At 37.2% G+C, this 22,126-nt stretch overlaps 1 protein-coding gene across 7 annotated transcripts in view; it reads right to left on the bottom strand.

Moving 5' to 3' along the window:
• LOC136884042 (serine-arginine protein 55) overlaps nucleotides 1-22,126 on the bottom strand; it is a 190,094-nt gene that overhangs the window by 55,275 nt on the left and 112,693 nt on the right. For 5 of the 7 annotated variants that reach the window (XM_067156065.2, XM_067156061.2, XM_067156066.2 and 2 more), the window contains exons 5-6: nucleotides 20,160-20,186; nucleotides 6,608-6,677 (exon numbers count right to left, since the gene is read on the bottom strand). In XM_067156065.2, the coding sequence (XP_067012166.1) occupies nucleotides 6,608-6,677; nucleotides 20,160-20,186 (97 nt within the window). The remainder of the gene's footprint in view (nucleotides 1-6,607; nucleotides 6,678-20,159; nucleotides 20,187-22,126) is intronic. The other 2 variants (XM_067156068.2, XM_067156064.2) reach the window with 1 other exon arrangement.

Raw genomic sequence — 22,126 nt, 5'->3', positions numbered from 1 at the left:
TAAAGGGCATACCGATACAAATATTACAACCTATCACAAAAGATGAAGTGAAAAAATGTGTAATGGATTCCAAGTCCAAAAAATCCGCATGGCCGGATGGGATTCCCAACGAACACCTACAGACAACACTGATAAGACATCACAGATTCACTGAGCCTACTGTTCAACGAATGCATGAAAATAAAAACAACACCCAGTATATGGAGAAAGGCAAAAGCAATCATACTATACAAAGGAAAAGGCAGCAAGAACGACCCCACTTCATACAGGGAGTAGCACTGGAGTCTAATATCTTCAAGTTCTTTTCAAAGATCATACTACATCGCATACGACCAAGAATAGCAAGAGAGATACTACCAAGCCAGTACGGGTTCATGGAAGGCAAATCGACCTTACAGGCCTTCGAAGAAATCATAGTTGAAATAAGACATTGCACTAACACAGCCGACCAGCCCACTGTAAGCTATTTTCATCGACTACGCAAAAGCATTTGACAGCAAAAAACTCGTAGAAATATTTTAGAAAGCACTATCCGGCTTACATCATGAACGGGATATAATAAAGGCTATACTTAACACAAACCAGGTGGAAATCTACGAAGGAACCTCCACCACGCCCGCCCTAACGCAGACGAGAGGAGTCCTGCAAGGAGACACATTGAACCCTATGCTATTCAACTTGATATCGGACATCATAAACGAACTGGGGACCAAAAAGTTCAAGCTAATAATATAAGAGACGACATGGCGCTGATATCCAGGGATCCCACAGATACAAAGATTGCATTCAATAACCGCAGAGCATGGACAGTTAAAAACTCGCTAACCGTCAACAGTGCTAAGACAAAAGTTATGAAATTTAAAAGGGGAAGAAAACTGGCAACATATGATGTCTTCCGTAACGGAAATGAACAACTAGAGATCGTGTCGTCATTTAAATACCTGGGTATCACACTGCAGATCACAGGCTCAACCTTCACACTGCACATAATGGAAAAAGCAGCAGCAACCAAAGCACTATACGAGATCCCCAAGCCGTAGAACCTCTCAATTAGCACTGCAATGGCACTATTCAAGCTTAAAGTGGCCTCGGTAGTTACGTATGGCATACAATTAATATGGCACAAACTAACTGTTGCAAACATGGAAAGAATAGAAAAATATGAAGGTCAGGTACTTGAAACGGATTCTACAGATCTCAAAATTTACAGAGAATCAAATGGCATACATAATGGCAGACGAAACATTCTTTCTGGAAGACATCAAACATTCTGGCTACCAGACACCGCCGCATCAACTGCCGACCTTGAAGAAAGAAGACAGAAAGCCCAGCAGACACTTGAAGGTTTCTACAAAACGGAAGTAATGAAGAACAATGAATGGAAGGGCCCAAACTACAAACTACGCCACGTATACACACACTTCGGTGTCCATGGATTCCACGGGAAAATATGCCTAACCACCAGATTTCACGCCCCAAATGAAGAATGTATCTGCCATCTCTGCGGAATGACCTGTCCTAGGTACCACCTGATGAATTGTACTGAACAAACACAACGCATCAGCACACTTGCCAAGGACGGTAAAAAAACGAAGTGATGAACCAAAAGAAAAGAAAATAATGACAAATTGTAACCTTTAACACATATGTACACATTGTGTTTTATTTCAATAGATAATTATATTGTGACTTCCCTTTTATCCTTGTAACTTGCTGTATGGAGCAGTTACAAATTTACTTATGGCACTGATTGACTCTAGGGTTGTTCATTGGCAGCTGGAGCGTAGATGCCTTGGGTCAACTGCAGTCTGCCGCTATCATTTATTTATTCTCAAAGCCTGTTGGCTAAAATGGCAAGGTCGGCAACCTAGAATATGCATTCTTATACCATCACAACTGTAGCAACAGTTTGTGGTAAACTGGTAATTAATGCTGAAGACGACCCGGTTTATAGGGTCGAAACTAGACCCTTATATAATAAAGATATTACGTATTTAATCAAATGGTGCTGAATAGGTGGACGTCCTTTCCTCTATTTGTTATTGTAGCAACAGAGGGTAGTGAAGAATCAGCCACGAGCAGACACAGGGCAGCGTCATAAACGCAGTTTTGCAACGGCCTGCCATAACAAACATAGGCAATACCACAAAAACAAGAAAAATGCAGCACACAGTCACTTTGGCTAATGAACCCCCAGAGGGGTCAGCACATTTATGGTATTTCACCTTCTCTCCTCACACTATTTTCCCTTCGTAATACGTAAGAGAGTATGCGAGACTGAAATAAGTTTTAATTGATGATGGCTACCGTAACTTTGAAACAACCAAGGTAACAAATTAACACTGGATCATTTTTACGTGTTAAAACATAAGGTATAATCTGTTAATAAATGTTTACTTCTTCAGAAATTACTGTTATACTGAAATAGTTTTGACAGACTGCAGAACCTCAGTTATATATATTTTAAAAATTTTGAAATGATAGCCATTGTGAAATAATCAACTGGAAACAATATCTGATGACTCAATTCTCTTCAGCCCCATTATTCACATGACATACACTTGCGAGTTCAAAAAGATCACTGGAAAAACTGTTAGTTGCAAGACAAAATCAAGCCCAAGATGTCTGCAAATGATTGTTAGCTAATTATGAGTCCATAACGTGTCTTGTGCCTCTTCAGTTATATTGCTGAGCTTTCATGAGTGGGACTAAAACTCCAATGAAACAACTACTAAAATATTGCATTATAACATTTAAATAATATAATTTGATTGCTAAATTTAAACTAAGTGAATTTATGGAAATCAAACCAATTTATACACATCAGCGAATGGTGAACTGATCAACAGGATGATAATAATAATATTAATAATAAAATGTAATATGGCCTAGGCTACCATGTTCATTTAAATCTTCACCCCATCTAGGCTGCCTGCAGGAAATTGACATTCCGTCTACTGTACCAAATAGCGGAAAAACAGACACTCTTGGGTGACATGGCCGAGTTTTAATTAGCCCTTACCCTTCACCTGTCCAAGATATGAAACCTGAGACTGAATTAGGGTTTTTCAATTGTTTTTTACCGATAATTTGTTCAGTGAAATTACTAACGAAACAAATCAGTTTGCGATAATGATAGTAGTAGGAAGAATAATCATAATCGTCATAATAACAAAAATTTAAAATAATTTGTTTTAAATTGTACATATTGCTTTCATATGCTCCAGTATAGCATTCTGTGAACATTTATAAGCCTAAATACATCATTTAAGAGCGAGTTCCATCCGTATAATAATGAAAGATGAATACAGGTCATATATGTAAGATATAAATAGAATTTAAAATATGAGTAGTAGAGTAAACACAAGAGGACTTTAATTCGAGAGGGACGGGTTAATTTTGTCAGGTGTCAACAATGATTTTTTTACATGTTGACATCGTACTCATCAGCCCTTCAAAAATCCAAATACCTCAGCAGAGTTCTGGGAATATGGAGCTTGACACTACCTCCGATCCATAGAGGGAGCTTTCAGAAGCCTAGTCTACTGAAATCAAAGGATTAACAAATTGATTTTTCTCTTACTCCTTTACTGAGATAAATTCCACATCTCAGACTTTTTTATTAAAGACATACCTGCCAACTTTTAGAAACCAAAAATAGGAAGATTTTTTAATTCTTGGATTTCATCAGATAAATTCCACCGCAGTCTAGGTGAAAAAAGGTTAGGATAAAAGGCATACATATCTACAGTTACAATGCGAATTGACCATTAAATTTAAAATCTTAAACTAAGAAAACATGAAAAATGGTTAAAAGAAAATGTACCTAATCATTCTCATGTACGACACTTACATACGAATAATAATATTTATGTCAGACCGACACATGCAACAAACTGCATAATACTGTAGTTTCTCGCATAATTAACGCACTTTGACAAAAAATACAGCCGAAAACTTCGGATGCATAAATCATTCAAGGAATTCAGATATTTAAAAAGTATTTACACTTCATTTACATTTAAAAGATACATCAAATATAATATAAACACAACTGGTTCAACTCATTTGCGGTTATCGTCATTTGGCGTAAAATTCCGGCATGAGTTTTTCCCCGGAAAAGTCAAATAAGGGCACATCAGGTGAGCTAGACATGTGGGTTTAAAGTACCGACAATGGAAAATATTCTTCCTATTTTGCTATTTGCTTTACATCGCACAGACACAGATAGGTCTTATGTCGAAGATGGGATAGGAAAGGCCTGGAATGGGAAGGAAGAGGCCGTGGCCTTAATTATGGTACAGCCCCAGCATTTACCTGGTGTGAAAATGGGGAACCACGGAAAACCATCTTCAGGGCTGCCGACAGTAGGATTCGAACCACTATCTCCCGGATGCAAGCTCACAGCTGTGCGCCCCTAACCACATGGCCAACTGGCCCAGTTCCATACATTATTAGAATACGACTTTGACAGAGGGGTAAAGCATAGAAACACAAGAAAAAACACGCGGCCTAAAACTTCGACGAAACAAGCGATGTCAACAGCGTGCGAACAACAAAATAACAAACTCATTCTTTCGTCCCGATTAACTGAGCCGCTAGCGCCTCTTGCTTACAGGATGACTGCCGTCCCATATCCCCAGCTGTATAAAGCACACACGCTGTGGTGAGCGGGGAACACAATACACAAAGCCAGGACAAAACACTCGCGAAAGAAAGCGTTAAATAAATATGCTTGAAAATGAGGTTTCGTAAATATTCAAGCACATAAGAATTTATCCTTTATCCTAGGGGAAAAGTATTGGCCGTACTTGAGGTTATATTGGTCAAAAATAGGAAGAAGTAAAAATAAATCGGAAAATCGAAAGATGAGTTAAAGAACGGAAAGTTTCCGGGTGAATCGGAAGGGTTGGCAGGTATGGAAAGATCTTGGAGAAAATAGTATATTTCTTAAAATCAATACTCCCATTCAGGGCTTGGGTTTCTGCCCATGCAAATTATAAGTTAATCCTTGCAAGTAGCGTCAATCATCTGCTAAAATAAAGTAATTTAGAAAGCACTGTTGGGCACCGACTGCTACTTTCATTAAATCTCAGCTAAAGAACAGGTAAGTAACTGCTTACCATACTATTCTAGCCACAAACTTACAATTCACTCCATGAGATATTCCTGATACATGACACCCTCACACGTCTCCAGAACTTCAAAAATGGAATATCCTGTTCTTCTGGCTCCCATTACCATACACTGTTTGAAAGCCGATAATTCACGTAAGTTTGCGATGACCAGCATAAATGACGTTTCTTGAGAAGTCAGATCACAACTGATACAGTTCTGACCACTTCCAAGATGCTACAGTACAGTGGCATCACTAACTAATGCCTTTACATATGGTTATCCCATGACTAGTATAACAGTGTGTGCTTATTACTACTAACCTCGAAACTTTTAGTGATACTTCGGCTCCCTGAATTAGTAGACCTCGGTTATCTTTGAGATTCGTATTGGCAACCTCCGACACAAAAAATATGAATCGATCATGTATCGCCGTGAGACATCTGGCAGTATAATTGTAACATTTTAAATACTGTTGTTGTTTACACAGCAAAGTCAAAATATAGGTTAAGCTTGAACACGAGTGAGGAAAATCAAAGTACATCACAGGAACAACCTAGTAATCCTACATGGAAATGACGGTTTAGGTAAATTAACATTGATCGATCATACTATTGATTCAATTCAGATTTCATATCCATTCAGTTGGCAGTATTACCGGAACCCTTTTTTATAATATTTGATAAAAATTCTACCTCTTGCAAGACATCTCTTACAACCTGCTATTTTAATGGGTGAAAGTAACTAACACTGATATGCTCTACACATATTCTGATACTCGGAGATGTAACAATTTTTGAGGACCTGGTTGATGTATATTTTGTTCACTTTAGTTACTGATACGAATCAAAATAAACTGTCAGTATAGTGAAACATCCCAACCAACACATTTCAAAGAAAGATATGAAGTATTCACCGCTATCCCCAACATTATGATCCAATGAAGGCTTGAATGAATAAATTATAAGTTGCATTGTAGTCTCAGAGTGGGACAGTAAACTGAACAAGAACAATCAATAGGTACAAAAATTTGAAGATGCTTCTGAAATGCATTTGAGCTGCGAGCAATCCAAATTAATGATGTCAAACACCATTCAACGCTATCACCAAAAATGTTAAAACACCCGTAACAAGAAACATGGGTTCTTGCTTCAAACACAATGAATCCATTTATAATATAAAGAAATGTTCTAGCTAAGAAAACAAATAAATCAATACGTTTGGTTTAAATACTATTCCTCTAATTTCAGACTAAATAATGTCAAGATATGAGAAAAGTTTAAATGCACACACACACAGATTATAACTAATTAGGAAAGGAGAATGTTTTCTGCTCATGTTCTCACATTATAAAGCTGAAAGCTGTTGTTCAGAGGTGGATAAGATATGAGAATCACTTACTAGGAAACTGCTCTCATAAATAGGAAAATGCCAAGGACTTACGTCGTTATTCATCCCAAACAGGCAATCACTTGACAAGAAAGTACCGTACCTGCCAGCTCACACGACTGGAGAGGTTCTCCACTACGAGACGATACTCTGTTCTTGTTGGAGGCCCATATCTGAAAGCAAGAGGATAATTCCATCATTCACTACGCATGCAGAAAGATGATATTAGGATAATCTTTATTAAACAGTAAATCCCTAATTTAGAGTTTGCCTTAATTTTAGTGCACAAGTTTGGATCTAACAGCAAGAACAAACACATTAATCATCCTAACTAGAAATTAGTTTGTCATTAAGCAGAATATTCTAAATAGAATAGAGTTGAAAATGTTGCATGTCAGTAGCAATTGCCACAGGCTGATGGAGCGTACTGGTGTAGATAAAGATCGCAAGACCTTGCATTGCATCTCCAGTTCTCATCGAGTTGAAACTTTGCACTCCTCACCAGCTGGTTAATCTGGAGAAAATCTCATGGCACCCATCTAATAACGTCAGGATTCGGCTTATGTTCCAATGACGCCAACCATACTCAACTCAATTCTATCTACAATATTTTGCCGACTGTCAACACCATTTCCTCTTTAGTTTAAGGTGCACAAAATAGCAGAGCAAACACACTTTATTGTGATAATTTCAGTAAATAGGTAGCAAGACAATTTAAGAGTTAATAGGCTAGACTGCAATTTCAAGAGCTGACAGAAATAAAAATCTTACAGAATATCAGTTCCTGTTAAACTCTCAACAGATCCGCACCAGTTACATTCCAGGAGATATGTAATATTTTAGAAACAAAGACTACTACAGATTTACGGTGAAATAACACAACAGAAATTAAGCTTGCTAAATGACCATTGTAAGCCCCTCTCGCAATATCAAGTTGAAGGTAACCAATTAAACTCTCAAATGGATCATTAAAACTAAATACCCTTTCTAAATCTCATTTGAGGAAAGGGGCTTTTCTTTTGGTGTTAAAGATACCATATTTATTCAGATACTCCTCCTCCCTTCCAAGAGACACGAGTGCAACAAAAATAGAATGCAAGTAACATTTGCCTTTAAGCTGAACTCAAAGCAACTCTAGCTAAACACATTCTTTTCTAGAACATGACAGAGATGCCTACTGTAAGTATTGGAAAAGAACAGGAGTTCTACTATACGTAGAGATCACCTGGTAATGTGATATCAATCAAAATATGTAATCTAATAAGGGCACGGCAGGTGCAAGGAATGAACGGTAAGGATATAAGCCAATAATAATTATGAAATACATCCCAGAAAGGAAGTGGAGATTTTGGAGACCCTATCCCCAATGAAATGATTTTGCGTTTAAGAATGTGAAGAGACTTTGAAGTGAAGATGTGGTGGAGAGTTGCAAAGGAAACAAACCTGGAGGAAGGTCTCGCGGGAAGCCATGGCCCACATTGGGCATAAGATTCTTTCCTAAATTTGCATCTTAAAATTAGTGTATACTGAAATAAGGTTTGGCAAAAAAAGATACAAAATAACAAGCCAATACTTGATATCACATTTACAGAACCAAAGACAATATTTCGAAACTTCTTACTTCACATACCTTCTCTTTATCAGCTTTGATGTGAAGAGCTGTTTACTTAGTTTCTTATAAATCATTATATGCCATTCCAATGGGACAGCACGTAGGCCAACCCTGAGATAGGTCATACTATTCAAATTCATCTATCCACTAGCTTGTCAAATTATTCACATGAACATTTTGCAAAGAGGAACAAGACACTACCAAACCAACACCCACATTCTTGTCCTTTCACTAACGGGTACACTTTACACGAGTATAGTTTAATTGTATAGTCCATGTTAAATCTGAAGCAGTTCACATTTGTGTCCATTAATGAACTAAAAATATACTGGCCTGGTACAAGACATATTTGCAGAGTACCTGGAGTGCAATGCACAGAATGGCTGGAATAATGCCACAACATAGCAGCTGCTTGGATGGCAATTATGAGTAACCTCTTGAGGAAACTCTGCACATTTAACAGATTATATTATAGCTATTAAAAAATATCAGAAAAATATTTTCAATATCGACTCATTTTGCAGCAATACCATAATGAGCGAACAATTAGAGGTCTGCAAAGGCTCAGGCTCGACATAAAGACAAATTATTTCCTGGCATCAAGTGCACATAGTGAAAACCATGTTCGTACATCAGCATTTGTGATTCGAGAGCTGCCAACCAGCCTCAGCAGCCAGAGTGCGGACAACAATTTGGGTCATAAACAAATAGCAAGTACCTAAACCAATCAAATTTATAGTATCACTGTTTACTTAGTTTTTAAAATGTGTACATTGCTACAATTGTTATGGCAAAGTTACTTTGATTCAAATATATTTTATATAAAATTGCAGACAAACTGACCCTTGCAAGCCTTTACCAAAAATCCCTTGGTAACAGAATTTTATGCTACTTTAGACTCTCTTATCTGCCATGGGGCCTAATCTTCAATCTCCAGCCACTCTTTATCCTTGCACTCCATGTTGTTCAAATCATATTCTAGTATTTCAATATTCATTTGTTTTTCTTTCAGCAGTTTGTTGTCTACTTCCCAATGGTACTAAGACTACCACTTACAAACCTGCACATTCAGAAACTGTAATTTTAGAAGACTTATCTTCAAAAAAGTAGTTTGATACATTGAAGAAAATTCACCGTTAGAAAGATCAGTAACCAATCAACTACTTTTAAGAGGAGGAAAGCAGCTCTCATGATATATTTATTGGTATGTTTGAAAGCCTTCTTCCCCTACTGATATCTGGAGAGGAATAATATCAGCATTTAGATTGGTTCATTTCTAAAATTAGCCTGAATTATGAGACCCCTAAATATTTCCTAAATTCTCAACCATAATGAAAGCTGTATTTAATTTTGCAACTACTACAAGTTTCTTTGAAGGTATCAGGAATAATCAGCAAATCCAGTTCCCGGAATATAAATTAATTCGTAACGAAGCAATTAATTTAAAACTGTTACCAAAAATAACTATACCCAAAGTAATAAAATATTTATACGAGTTAATTATACACTACTTTTTATTTCAATACGAACTTAATACAATTGAAGTGATTGGTCTGTTCTTTTGCGAAAGGAGAACAATTCCTAATTTGTTTTTTTAAAGTGCCATGGGTATTACCAACCGGAAAATGTGCTCAGGAAAATATTATACCTAACATAATTATGTATTCAGCAGCTATTCCTTGAAACCATTAGTATGGAAAACATGATTACAGACTACAATAGACATTACTAACTACAGTTTGTAAAAACAAATTGTCACTCAGTCCTCACGCAAACCCACTTTAGGTCAGATTGCAAATTACATTTAGTAATGAAGAAAATGTCAATGTTATGAAAATGACACAAACTGAAAATATTACCAAAAGATGATAATAATAATAATAATAATAATAATAATAATAATAATAATAATAATGGTGTAATGTCACACTAGTGTTCTTTTAAGTGCCTGTAAATATACAGACATGAGGTTGGCGTTTTTGAGCACCTTGAAATGTCACCGGACTGAGTGAGAATTGAACCTGCCAAATTGAGCTCTGGTTCTCAAGAGACACGTTTGAAATGGACTTCCAGAATTTTACTGCTAGAATAAGAAAATATTGCTGTTTTATGTTACTGTTGAGCATGTAATTAATTACAGCCAAAGGATCTCTACCTTGTATGGAATCCATTAACACTAATCCTGGTATTTGGTAAACGTAACATTCTCAGGACTCACAGACCCTAGATTTTTCAACTGTGTCACTAGCAGTAGGTCCTCATTGTCAAACTGGATCATTCTGATTTCTTGTGGGATTGAGGATATAAACTGTATTTGGTTTTCTACTAAGTCACAACTTATTTTGTCCCGATCATCATTTCATTCCTGGGTTTCATGTTGGGGATCAAATTTGTATCCGGCAGCTAGTTAGTTAACAGAGTACAGATAAGTTCAGGGTATCAATTGCTAGCATAAATATACGAGGATAATCCCAAAAATAAGGTCTAGTATTTTTCTTAAAATATAGAACTCTGTTCGTGTGGCCGTTGGTCACAATGCTGTGAAGTGTGTTTCCCGCGCTCGCATATAAACACGCGCACGCCGCACTGAGGCACTCAAGTCTTGGCAGCCATTGAGAATAGAGTTCCCATTGGATGGTACTGCCACCTGCGAAGTGTGAGCAGTTATTCGGTTTGTGAACGCAAGTGTATGGTGAGTTGTGTATGAATGTCAAAAATGTTCGTAAGTGTGTAGAGAGTTTGTAGCCGATCGGACTGAAATTCACGATGAATGAACAAAGGAGCCGGAGACCGTCGATTTCCGTCGAGACAGTCGTGAAGGTTGAGCAAATCATGCGTGAAGATCGGCGGATCACCCAGGATGATCTCTGCACTTTGGTTCCTGAGGTAACCCGAAGCGCCGATCACAAATTCCTGAACAGCATGGGGGCGAGCTAGTATAACATGGGCATATAAAAACTGTCCCAGCGTCTACAGAAATGGGTCGACCAAAATGGCGATTATGTAGAAAAATAGCTAAATGTTCAAGCTGTAAAATGATGCAAACCATTGTAGAAATAAACAGGTCTATGTATTTATAAAAAAATAGACCTTATTTTTGGGATTACCTCTGCACTTATATCCAATTCACCACATACAGAGTTCAACAGTCACCTGGGCAAATGTTTCATAAAACTACCGTTTGTTAACAGAATAGGAAATTTCAAGTACATGAAATAATTTTGGTACCTAAGACGGGCCAATAAAAATTCCTGCATGTTTCTGTGTTTAATTTTTATCAGATATTTAATATGAACATATTTAGTCACCAACCCATTATCATAATCACCATTAATTTGACAGCTGCTTCAACTACCAGGCTAGCAGTAAAAGCAGGGATGTTGCAATCTTAATCAACAGTGATAGTAATCCAGCCGAATTGTAACAAACAACTAATTACCCAAAGAGAATTCAGTATTAACGGTATTTCAGCTTTCAAAGTCACAACACCCAACAAGTAAAGTATATCCAAAGAGTTAAATATATATGGTTTTCCATAAAACAAGTACTCTTACAAATATGCAATAAAATATTGCAAGAAATGTGTTCCTGGAACTTAATGAATGATAAATCCACATTCACTAATTAACTCTACAGCTAGATCTTTTCTATCAAGTGCAACTTTCCAAAATGTCTTTCAAGCTAATAAGGTAAGTGCATTATGTTCCCATTCAGGATTTTGGTAAAACTTTCACTGTTGAAAACAATATACATTAGAAACTAGCGTGCAGTCCTATGTTTAGCAATCGTATCTGAATGTAACAAGAAATTAAAAAGTGCTTTTCCCAAGTAGATTGGCAGCCTATTAAATGCATTACCGGTAGTCTACTTCCAAAAGAATATGAATTTACGATTCTAACAACATCCAAGCAAGTACAAATTTCCAGAATGTGAGGACAGTGTATTTATTGCGTGTTCTGGTATGAGAAACAGCTGTGTTTTCAGCACTGCTTCCCATTATAATAATCTGAAGTGAACATAAATAATTGTATTCTCGGTACACCTGCAAAGTTAGTTGCTTTCAACATTTTCATTTATACAGGACATAAAATTAAAAACCCATGATCATACATTAAAATTACCTAAATCCATGAAATAGACTGACAGGAGTATACACAATAACAATGTGCAATTAAATGTTTCATGGCACTGTATTATAAAATATTGCGATCTTTCCTCAGTTTTATTATGTAATGCAGACAGGTAGCCTAATTATTCGGCAGAATGTGTCGGTAGGCATTCCGCAATAGTAGTCCAAGGGTGCATACATACCGGCTTAAATGTTGCATCAATTGTTGCCGTAAATTTTCAGTTACTGGAACATTTAACTCCCATGCCACCATTCTAACAACTTTACGACTTACTGGATAACCCTGCTTTCATTTGCCCTGTATGTATGCACTAACAAGCAAACCAGTTTAATTAAATTTTACTGTCTTTGATTCTCTGAATTTACTGGCCAGAGTTGCAACTTGTCCTAAATATCCATAATAATAATGTTATTTGCTTTAAGTCCCACTAACTACTTTTTAAAAGTCTTCAGAGACGCCGAGGTGCCGGAATTTAGTCCCGCAGGAGTTCTTTTACGTGCCAGTAAATCTACCGACATGGGGCTGTCGTATTTGAGCACCTTCAAATACCACCAGACTGAGCCAGGATCGAACCTGCCAAGTTGGGGTTAGAAGGCCAGCGCCTTAACCGTCTGAGCCACTCCTTAACCGTCTGAGCCACTCAGCCCGGCACATAAATATCTCAGGACTTTATTGAATCTAAGCAAATTTTTGTCGAGCCCCCAGATGAAAGTCTTTAGTACGTTGTCCCAAACTCAAATCGCTGTCCATGAATTAATTTTAATTTTATACCCAATAGCGGATGCTCATATATTATATCTAACAAGCTCAGTCTGCAGAAAAAATTAGTTGTGGCAACAGTGCTCACGTTCAGCAATTACTGCTCATTTGGCGGATTGTACTGGTGTTATGTTAACCACCCACAGCTGTCTTCAGTGGATTGGCCAGTGCTGAACTTTATAACTTGGTGTGTGTGCATGGAATTGTAGTACGGTACCAATTAGCGTTAGTTTTATTGCAATGATTAAAAATTAAATTTTCACAAGAACAAAGAGCTCTTGAGCTAGGTAATCACGACTGGAATATTAATACATTCTACTTCACAAACAAAATGAATAAATGTGCAAGTTCTGTAAAGCCTGAGTCAGTGACTTTAAATGGTTAGAAAATTATACCATGGGTGTATCAAGTGTATAATATAATGTGTTCTGCACTTACTCAGGTTTTCACAAAGCCACTCTCCATGCAATCCTGTCTGCAGCAATCTCCTTAGTTTCTCTGCAATTCCCTGCTATTTTGACACTGTCCACCATCTGGTACTTTCTTCGGCCTCATTTTCTCCTTCCAATCTTTATGGAGTGTTCATCAGCAAACATTCCTTTCGTAGCCAGTTCCTCTTCCTTGTATGGATGGTTTGTAAGAACTTCCTCTTTTCTCAAACTCTCTCCAATATCTGGTTGTTCGATACCCTATCCATCCTTCTTCACAACAATATCTCAAATGCTTCTAGTCCATTTCAACCTACCTTCCTTAGTGTCCAGGTGTCTGTTCCATATAGCACCACACTACAAAGAGCATTTCGCCAGAGTCTTCCTTAACCTCAAATCCTATATAGTAGTCTTTTCTTTCTGCTGTAGGTTTCTTTAGCGATGGCAGAGTTCTTACCTCCATACTGTTCCTCATATCATCACTTACTAAGCTTCCTAATCAAGTGTGAAGTGTGAAATAAGATTTTCTATGGCACATGGAGGGCTGTCTGATGTTGTAATTTTTAAAAAAGGTGTAAATTAGTCGAAAACTAATCATCTTAAACAAAAAGCAAGTGGAGAAGATAGCTCTGGCAGACCTAGTGGAAGTTTAGCATTGCGTTATGTACAACATACCACGTAACTCTCCACACTACTATTCTTCCAGGCACAACCCTAAGTAGTTGGAATTGCACTATGGCTGGATTAAGCGCAGTTTTCCAGCTGGTTTCCCAACACCAACCCTATGTGGGAGGATGTATTCATCACTGCATGATTCTCATGGTTTGTAGTATAATGTACTTGCTGCATGTAGATGTTATAAGACTAACACACACACACACCCACCCATTCCCCGAGTAGAGGAATCGAAATCCCCAACTCCGGCAGGAAGTGATCCTGGGTCCCTCTGAACCAAAGAACAGTACACAGACCATTTAAACAAGGAGCCAGATTATATAATTCTCTAGACTGCAGGTTAAAAATTAGATTTTGTCACGATTCAAGGATATCCTAGAATTTGTGTAGTAACTATTACCATGGATGTATAAAGGCCTAAGGGATAGTGATTCCAAGTTCCCAATTTTCGAAGTTAAAAGGTTGGTCTCCCTCGTGCTGGTATACTTAAACTTTTCTTCTTCTTCCTGCCAATGTCACATTACCCTCACAAACACCAAACTTTTGCAAAACCTGTACATTATTGTAAGTTTTGTCTTTCATGAAACCTCTCTCTTTCTCTCTCCTTTATACAACTGAAGTGACAAATAGACCAAAACCCTCCATTGCACATGATCTGCCATGACCGGATAGTGACCAAATGGAAAGCACTGACACAGTGATGCAAACCCAAACAACACAACACCAGCCACAACATGGAAAAACGAAACTTTAAGAAGTTCTGATTTATTTGTGACCTTGAACTGGCTGTGGAGCAAGCAGGAATTTCTGCCACACAAGCCAGTAGAGTTAGGGAACGATACAAATAGACCTCCAAAAAAATTACAATGTTAGGTCGTGCAGATAAGACTGCTACAGTTCATATTAGTAGATTTAGATTATTGAACCTCACAGGTTTCCACCTAATTCAGGGTTCAAATTTGGTATAGTCTAAACGACATACAATAAAACCATCCAATATAGTTCTTATTAGCACTTTTTAACATTGGGGGGAAAAAAAGTGGGCGGATATGGTAATCTCAAGACACTTTTGAACTTATTCTTAAACTGAACTTCCTTCAAAGAAAAACTATGCAGCAAAATAAAATGCAATGTAGCTGGCGGTTCCAAACTCTGAAAACAAATGCAACATGGTCCCATGGCGTCAAAAGTTCATAAGAAACTGAGACAACAGTATTATTTAAATCTGCATGTTGATCTTCTCAAAAATAACCCAATATAATGAAAACGCTGGCGGGAGGAGGAGTCGATCAGAATAATAAAAATTATAGAAAACCGATGAGTGCAAGTGCAAGTAACTAACCTCATCTTTTAATCTGCATTGAAAGTCTATTTCATTACAACAAACAATGTTTTATTATAAACCATCTATTCAATACATCAAAATGTTATTTTATTTAGTGTTTCCTCATAACGAAGCAACCCTGGTGCTGGCATACTTGAACTTCCCTTCATCTTCCTGCGAATGTCACATTACACCCATAAACAACAAACTTTAGCAAAACCTGTAACAATATTTTGATGTATGGGATAGGTGGTTAATTATAAAACATTGCTTTTTGTAATTAAGAGTGCGAGTTGTGGGAAGATGAATTGGAAGTTTCTCTAGCTTGCCATAAATTTGGAAACTTCTGGAAGAAGAAAGATAAAAGATATCTGCAGTAATGGTCAGACCTTACAAGCTTAACTGCACGTGCCTTACTGCGAGAGGGTGGGAAACAACGGAAGTAGTGCCTCAGGATATTCACAGAAAAGAAAAAGCAATTTAAAGGGAACAACTAGGTATACAAAAATAAATCAGAGAGAGAGTACCTGGGAACTGTAACATACACAGATAAGATAAACACAATGACAGGTCAGTGTGGAAGGAGCAGTAGAAAAAAAAAAAATCAAGGATGAGGACAAGCTCTGCATCAACACCACTCTTCTAGATCCCCTTCTTTTCAGCCCCCGACAAGCTCATTTCTGCTTCCCAGCTTCATCAAGGGGGTCAGCATCCACACTTATTGAGGGCGACATTGTAGACAGATCTTCAATCTTGATGTACAGAGTATTAGGGTAAGAGGAAAGCACATAAGGAGAAAGGAATTCACTGATGTAAAAGACATAAGTGTATGAATAAAAAGTCAAACATAGATGGATATAATAATAATAATAATAATAATAATAATAATAATAATAATAATAATAATAATGGCAAACATCAAACAGCAACATGAAAACAGGTCAGTGTAAGAAGAAGTATCAGAAAAGCCCTTCCCCAAAAGAAGCTGGATAGCAATGACCTCAGAAACTAGCAAGGAATGTACATATAACTCAAACAAGCATAGAATACGTCTAAAGGAAGACAGCAGTGTATGAAGATGTGCAGTTTGCTGTTGTCTTCTTCGCTTATCCTCGCGTCTTTCGACACACCTGCAGTAACGTGTACGTTCTTATGTAAGTCTATCCCTTAATCCTATTTCTTGATACAGGGTCAGGGATGAGTGAAATTAATTTATATGGCATATTTTAACAGCTCAATGTCTTTCCTGAACATGAAATGAATGATGCTGAATAAAACTGGGTAAGGAGGTGGAAGGAATTGGCTGTACCCTATACATATATATAAAACTGCCCCACCATTTACCTTGAAGTGAGAATGGGAAACCACAGAAAACCATTCTCAAGACATCTAATGGTGGGTTTTGAACCCAATCTTATCGCGAATGCAGAATGCTTCACTCCATAGCCGAGCATGTTAACATGTATGGCCGCTATGCTCGGAAGTATAACTTCATATCCTCCTATCTAAACTAAACCATTTGTATGGAACAGTTTGAAACACTAGGCTGAAACCCCCGTGAAGCTTTGCACATACAATAACAGCATTTTCAATTTCTGTTCATTATCTAACATCCTTAATAAGCAGCTGCTGACCATAATAAATATAACACAAAGTGATGTGATTGATGAAAAAGAATCTAAAAGAAAGATAACTTGATCCAAAATTATTTTTAACTATATGTACACTTGAACATCAATATCAGCCCTAGATCTACAATCAAGAAGTCTCCAAGGAAACAGGCGAGAAACTTACAGAAAAAAAAAAAATTTTTTTTACAGGAAACAGCCAAACTATTATTTCTATTAAGATATCGTGAAGGTGAAGGACAACCAATGTTCATGTATGACTGGCTAACTCATTAAATATCTGTCAAGGCTGATGACCAAGATGTTGCACCCTTAAAACAACTATATCTTCCATTACCATATTGTTCCCTTCCATCCCTTCCAGAAAGCATGCACGCATTATATCAACAATAGCCTGTTATGCCTTTCAGCATTCAGTCTCCAAGCCTCTATGAATTAACCCTCTCACTCCTCTATTTGAACCTAGTCCAGTGGCCTCATTTAGTTTCACATCTCGGATCTTTAGACAATCAGAAACAGTTTAAACACCTTTGCTTTGGTCTCTGTTCCTCTTGCCCTTCACGGTAGCCTATTCTCCATTCACTTCACACGACCCCACCACCTAAGCCAGTACACACACAGATTCATCCAAGTTCTTTCTGAACTTGGCCTTAACTCTTTATTCCGAGTACCCTCTACCTCCATAGTTCCCACATATTTTTAGCAGCAATTATCTTTGCTACCCTCAAGCTTATTTCCAAATTATAAAAAAGGTATTCTGAATCCACCCAGCTTTCATTCCTGTACAGCAAAGTAGGTCTGAAAACAGAGTTTATTTATTTATTTATTTATTTAATTGCTTCCCAATTAGCGGGTTGCCATTATGACAGAGCATATCATACAAGTCTTTGCGTCTATACTTTAATACACAAATTTAGCTATTAACAATTAGACAATAATTATAATGACTATCACATAAAGACTGATCCACAAAAAAATTTAAATGAATAAGGATTGTATAAATGATTTCGTAGAATATGAATGCAACCATTCAGAGCAAATAAGGCTACCTCCTGACCTGTTACTTTAGACCAAACTTGCTCAAAGCCAGAAACGTATTTGGAACAGTGCATCCACACCCTACTGGCAGCCCTGTGACCATGATATTGTTGAAGTCGGAGAAGGTCTCAAGAAAATAGTTTGCTGTTGGCTCGTAGATATGCTCCTCCTCTCGATCAACTGCCCTTGGCTGATCTTAGAAGAATTGGATTGATAGGAAATTGCAATCTACATTTCCCATTGACTGCTGTATCATTTCTGTGTACTATGATTTTCTGAAACACAATTGACATCCTTGTACACTTTATCGTTCTCAGCCGGGGATGACTTTAATCTTGTTCCTGATCAAATGGTATCTAGTACTCCGCAGGCATTCACCATCGGGGCAGGAGCCAAGGACACGTGCTAAAGTTTTAGTCTTGTTAAAATGCCTACAATGGGTGATGTATTGACTCCTTCCCTGGATAGCTCTCACAGGTGCTGCACTACCCTGCCATTCATAACTACTCAGTCCTTGACCAGATTGGAGCCATCTGATAGCCGATACGCATTCTTCATATAAGACAACACCTTTGCCAAGAGTTCTTAACTGGCACCAGTTTTTAATTTCCTGAGAATTTACTTCTTGCATGAAACCATTAACTGTAACAGTGAGCTCACAGCACTGGCCTTGCTACACCTTGATTTGATTTTACTTATACTATTCTATATATATAAAAACATGATACAAAATTGACAATGGCAATTATCATCTAAGAGTTAACAGCCCCTTTTTTGCTAGTATATTGGAAATGTAATTCTATGTAGTACTAACTTCACTGTCCACATTCACGAGTAAAGCAACTGATGTCGAAACATCCTAAAACTGAGACCTTTCCACGCATACTTATGTTGCTCAGATGGTTATATCCTGATCATTTTAGGTTAACTTATTTAGCTTTTTAATTATAGGAAAGGAGCGAAGATGTATAAATCAAGTCATCTATATATGACAGAGAGATATAGAAACAATAAAAGGAACACACAATAGTATAAATAAAATGCTAGATCAGTATATGGAAACACAGGGGACACAAGGACAAAAACGGAAACACTAAAGGACGATCTCCATATATTCATAACATACAGTATTCTAATATATAGGTCTTCTGATCATCAATCTCAGTTCTATATACATCCACATCTTCTTGGCCCCTGACGAAATTGTTAGTGCTTCTCAGCTTCATTAGCAGGATGAACATAATCATCTACCCTTTCCTTGTATTTATCTGGCCATCTACTAATTCTACACTACCTGCATCAAGACCAACCAGAGATGGACATGAATATATGAAGATTATCCTCGTCCTTTTGAGTTTTAATGTTTGTTGTCTCCTCTTTCCAATGCTCCCACCTTTCACACTGGATCTACTATTGTTCCATTTCTTATTCCTATCACCACCTCTCTATCTCTCTCGCCGACTTCTTTAGCTTTATATTATTGCTGAATAGACCACAGCCTAAAATGCAATGCTATATTAATATTAGGATGATAGGGATGATAAAGGATATATTTTATACATGAAAATTTGTAAAAATGTTTAGTGTAAGGTACAATCCAAGAGAAAAGTTTTCTATATCCCAATAACAAGTGTTTATAAAGATGATATTTACAGCAGCAACCTGCGTTAGGCAGGATGAGACAGGAAAAATTCCAAACAGTTGCACAATATGGAACTACTGTCAGAATGACAACAGAAGCATTAACTTGAAATAAATGTGCAATACACTTGAGATCACCTTTCACATGAAACTGCTTCCTTTCCCTCAAAATAGAAGAAATTCCAAAAGCAGTGATCAAGTTAGTTTGCTGCATCTACAAGAGAGTCAGACTTGAGACTCAGTTCTTTGAAAGCATGAAGAGACAAAAGAAGCTAACAAAAGAGCAATTCTGATGAACTACCACTAGTATCAATAGACTTACTATACAGAAGATAATCTTCTTGAAAAAATGTAAAGCATGCCAGATAAATAGAGAACAGAGATATTACTGTATATTAGAGATAAGAAGCAACAGCATACCTGTCATTCATTCGGACGTCCATATCCCTGAAACAAACGAAGTAGTCAGGTGGACCACTAAGCATTCTTAGCTCAGCCGCACATCTTATCAATTACTGACATATTATATCTATGGTCCAGCATTCTTAATAAATCAGCTTAATCCTAAAAACGTGAAGTTAACTGCCATACCATGTGGAATTGGTAAGGAGAGAAACATGGCTTATTACAATTTACAGGCACCATTTGTATTCATGAAGTATGGTAAGAGAGTTCAGTGGAACTCATGTTTCAAGCACACTGCAAATGATTTTTATCAGTTCAATCATATGCTGCCTGTATATCACAAATTACACCTTTCTCCCAACAACTAAAGATAAAATTACTTAGATTTCAAGGCCAGATTCACTAAGGCTGCTGTGCCATAAAAAATAATCAAAAAAACCATTCTCACTTAGGACTGAAACTTCCAGTTCCAAAGATGGTGGTTACAATTCATATCCATTTACAATAAAATAACCCACCACCACCATGATATTTCAAGGCCTCCAAAATTTCAAAAAAATACAAGCACCAACAATGGTATCAAACTAGTTATATAATTTGCATTTGAATCAACTCAAGTTCATTTAATTTAAATTACAGTTAAATGATGTTAAGTACATGAAAATAGTAATGCTTAATGCATATTGCAATCAGCAATATATTGCAATACTCTGGGCAAATTACAAAACAAAAGAATTTGCCACAGAGGTCCCATGTTGCAACAGAGCATTATCAGAAATACAGATACTAATACAAGAGAATTGGGACAAAAAGAGTAATGTGCCTGTAATGGAAGCTTAATGAACCAACACACTGTTCAATAAAGCAGCCTTTATCCCCAAGTGAATGGGGATGTGAATACATCCTAACGCCAGTCCAAAAAGCGTCTTCAGGTGCAAGACATCCCAATTCAGAAGAAGCTAGTCCATCTCCAGATCAACATACCAGCAGTGATGACCAATCAAGATCTAGAATCGTTCTGAGGAAGAGAGGATTTAAAAAACATGTCCATATTTCTTCCAAACTGATAAAGCTTGATGAGGAATAAACAGAAATAAATATACTGACAGGCAAATAAATGCAACACTTCAACTTTTCTCTCATTTTCATTTAATTTTCTGTTATTAACAAAACAATGTGTGTTGTGTATATGCACCCGCACACACATTCCGTTGAATTAGCATGGTCTTTGCATATAAAACGTTTTTAAAGGTCGTGCATCAGCCAGAAGTATTTTCATTACAAAAAGGTACAAATATTCAAAGGATCTGAAATATTGATCTGAACACTACCTTTAGTCACTTCCCTCATAACAACATTCAACACAGCCTCAGAAGCGGTTGTTGGAACCTTAAAAAAGACATCCCGTACCTACCGAGGCATGCTGCTAATAATCCCCAGGAATACATTTTAGGGATCAAGGTTCCATTCTTCCTCAGCATCTTTTGAATTTGTTACAGTTGTTGCTGACAAACTCTTCTTCCTGTGTCCGCACCATATAAATCTAGATGCCTCTATCAAGTTCTGTAGTGGCTCTTCTTTTACTATATTTCTAACATTCTCGTTTCTCATCTTATCCATTCCAGTCACTCCTATTCTGCTTCTCAGAAATTTCATTTCACTTGCCTACAACCTAGTTACAGCTCTTTGCTTCAGTACCAAGTTTCTGCTAAATACATCAGAATAGGTACAGTAAAACCTCGTTAATTCGAAGTCGTTGGGACTCAAAATTCGGACTTTGAATTGCGTGATTTCGAATTAACCACCAATTTGTAATTCAGAAATGCTAACCGTTGCCGCGTTACAAAATATTCTAAGGCTCGTTACTGCATGCAGTTAACCTAGATTCACAGTTTAAACCTTTCAAATGCCAAGAAAAAGGAACTATTTCCTAAATGTATCCAACAAGGTGCACTTACAATGTTCAAATAATGCACTTGGAT

The sequence above is a fragment of the Anabrus simplex genome, chromosome 12, assembly GCF_040414725.1.
Source record: "Anabrus simplex isolate iqAnaSimp1 chromosome 12, ASM4041472v1, whole genome shotgun sequence".
NCBI classification, from domain to species: domain Eukaryota; kingdom Metazoa; phylum Arthropoda; class Insecta; order Orthoptera; family Tettigoniidae; genus Anabrus; species Anabrus simplex.
The sequence above is the reverse complement of the archived record's forward strand: the minus strand, read 5'-3'. Positions and strand labels throughout refer to the sequence as shown.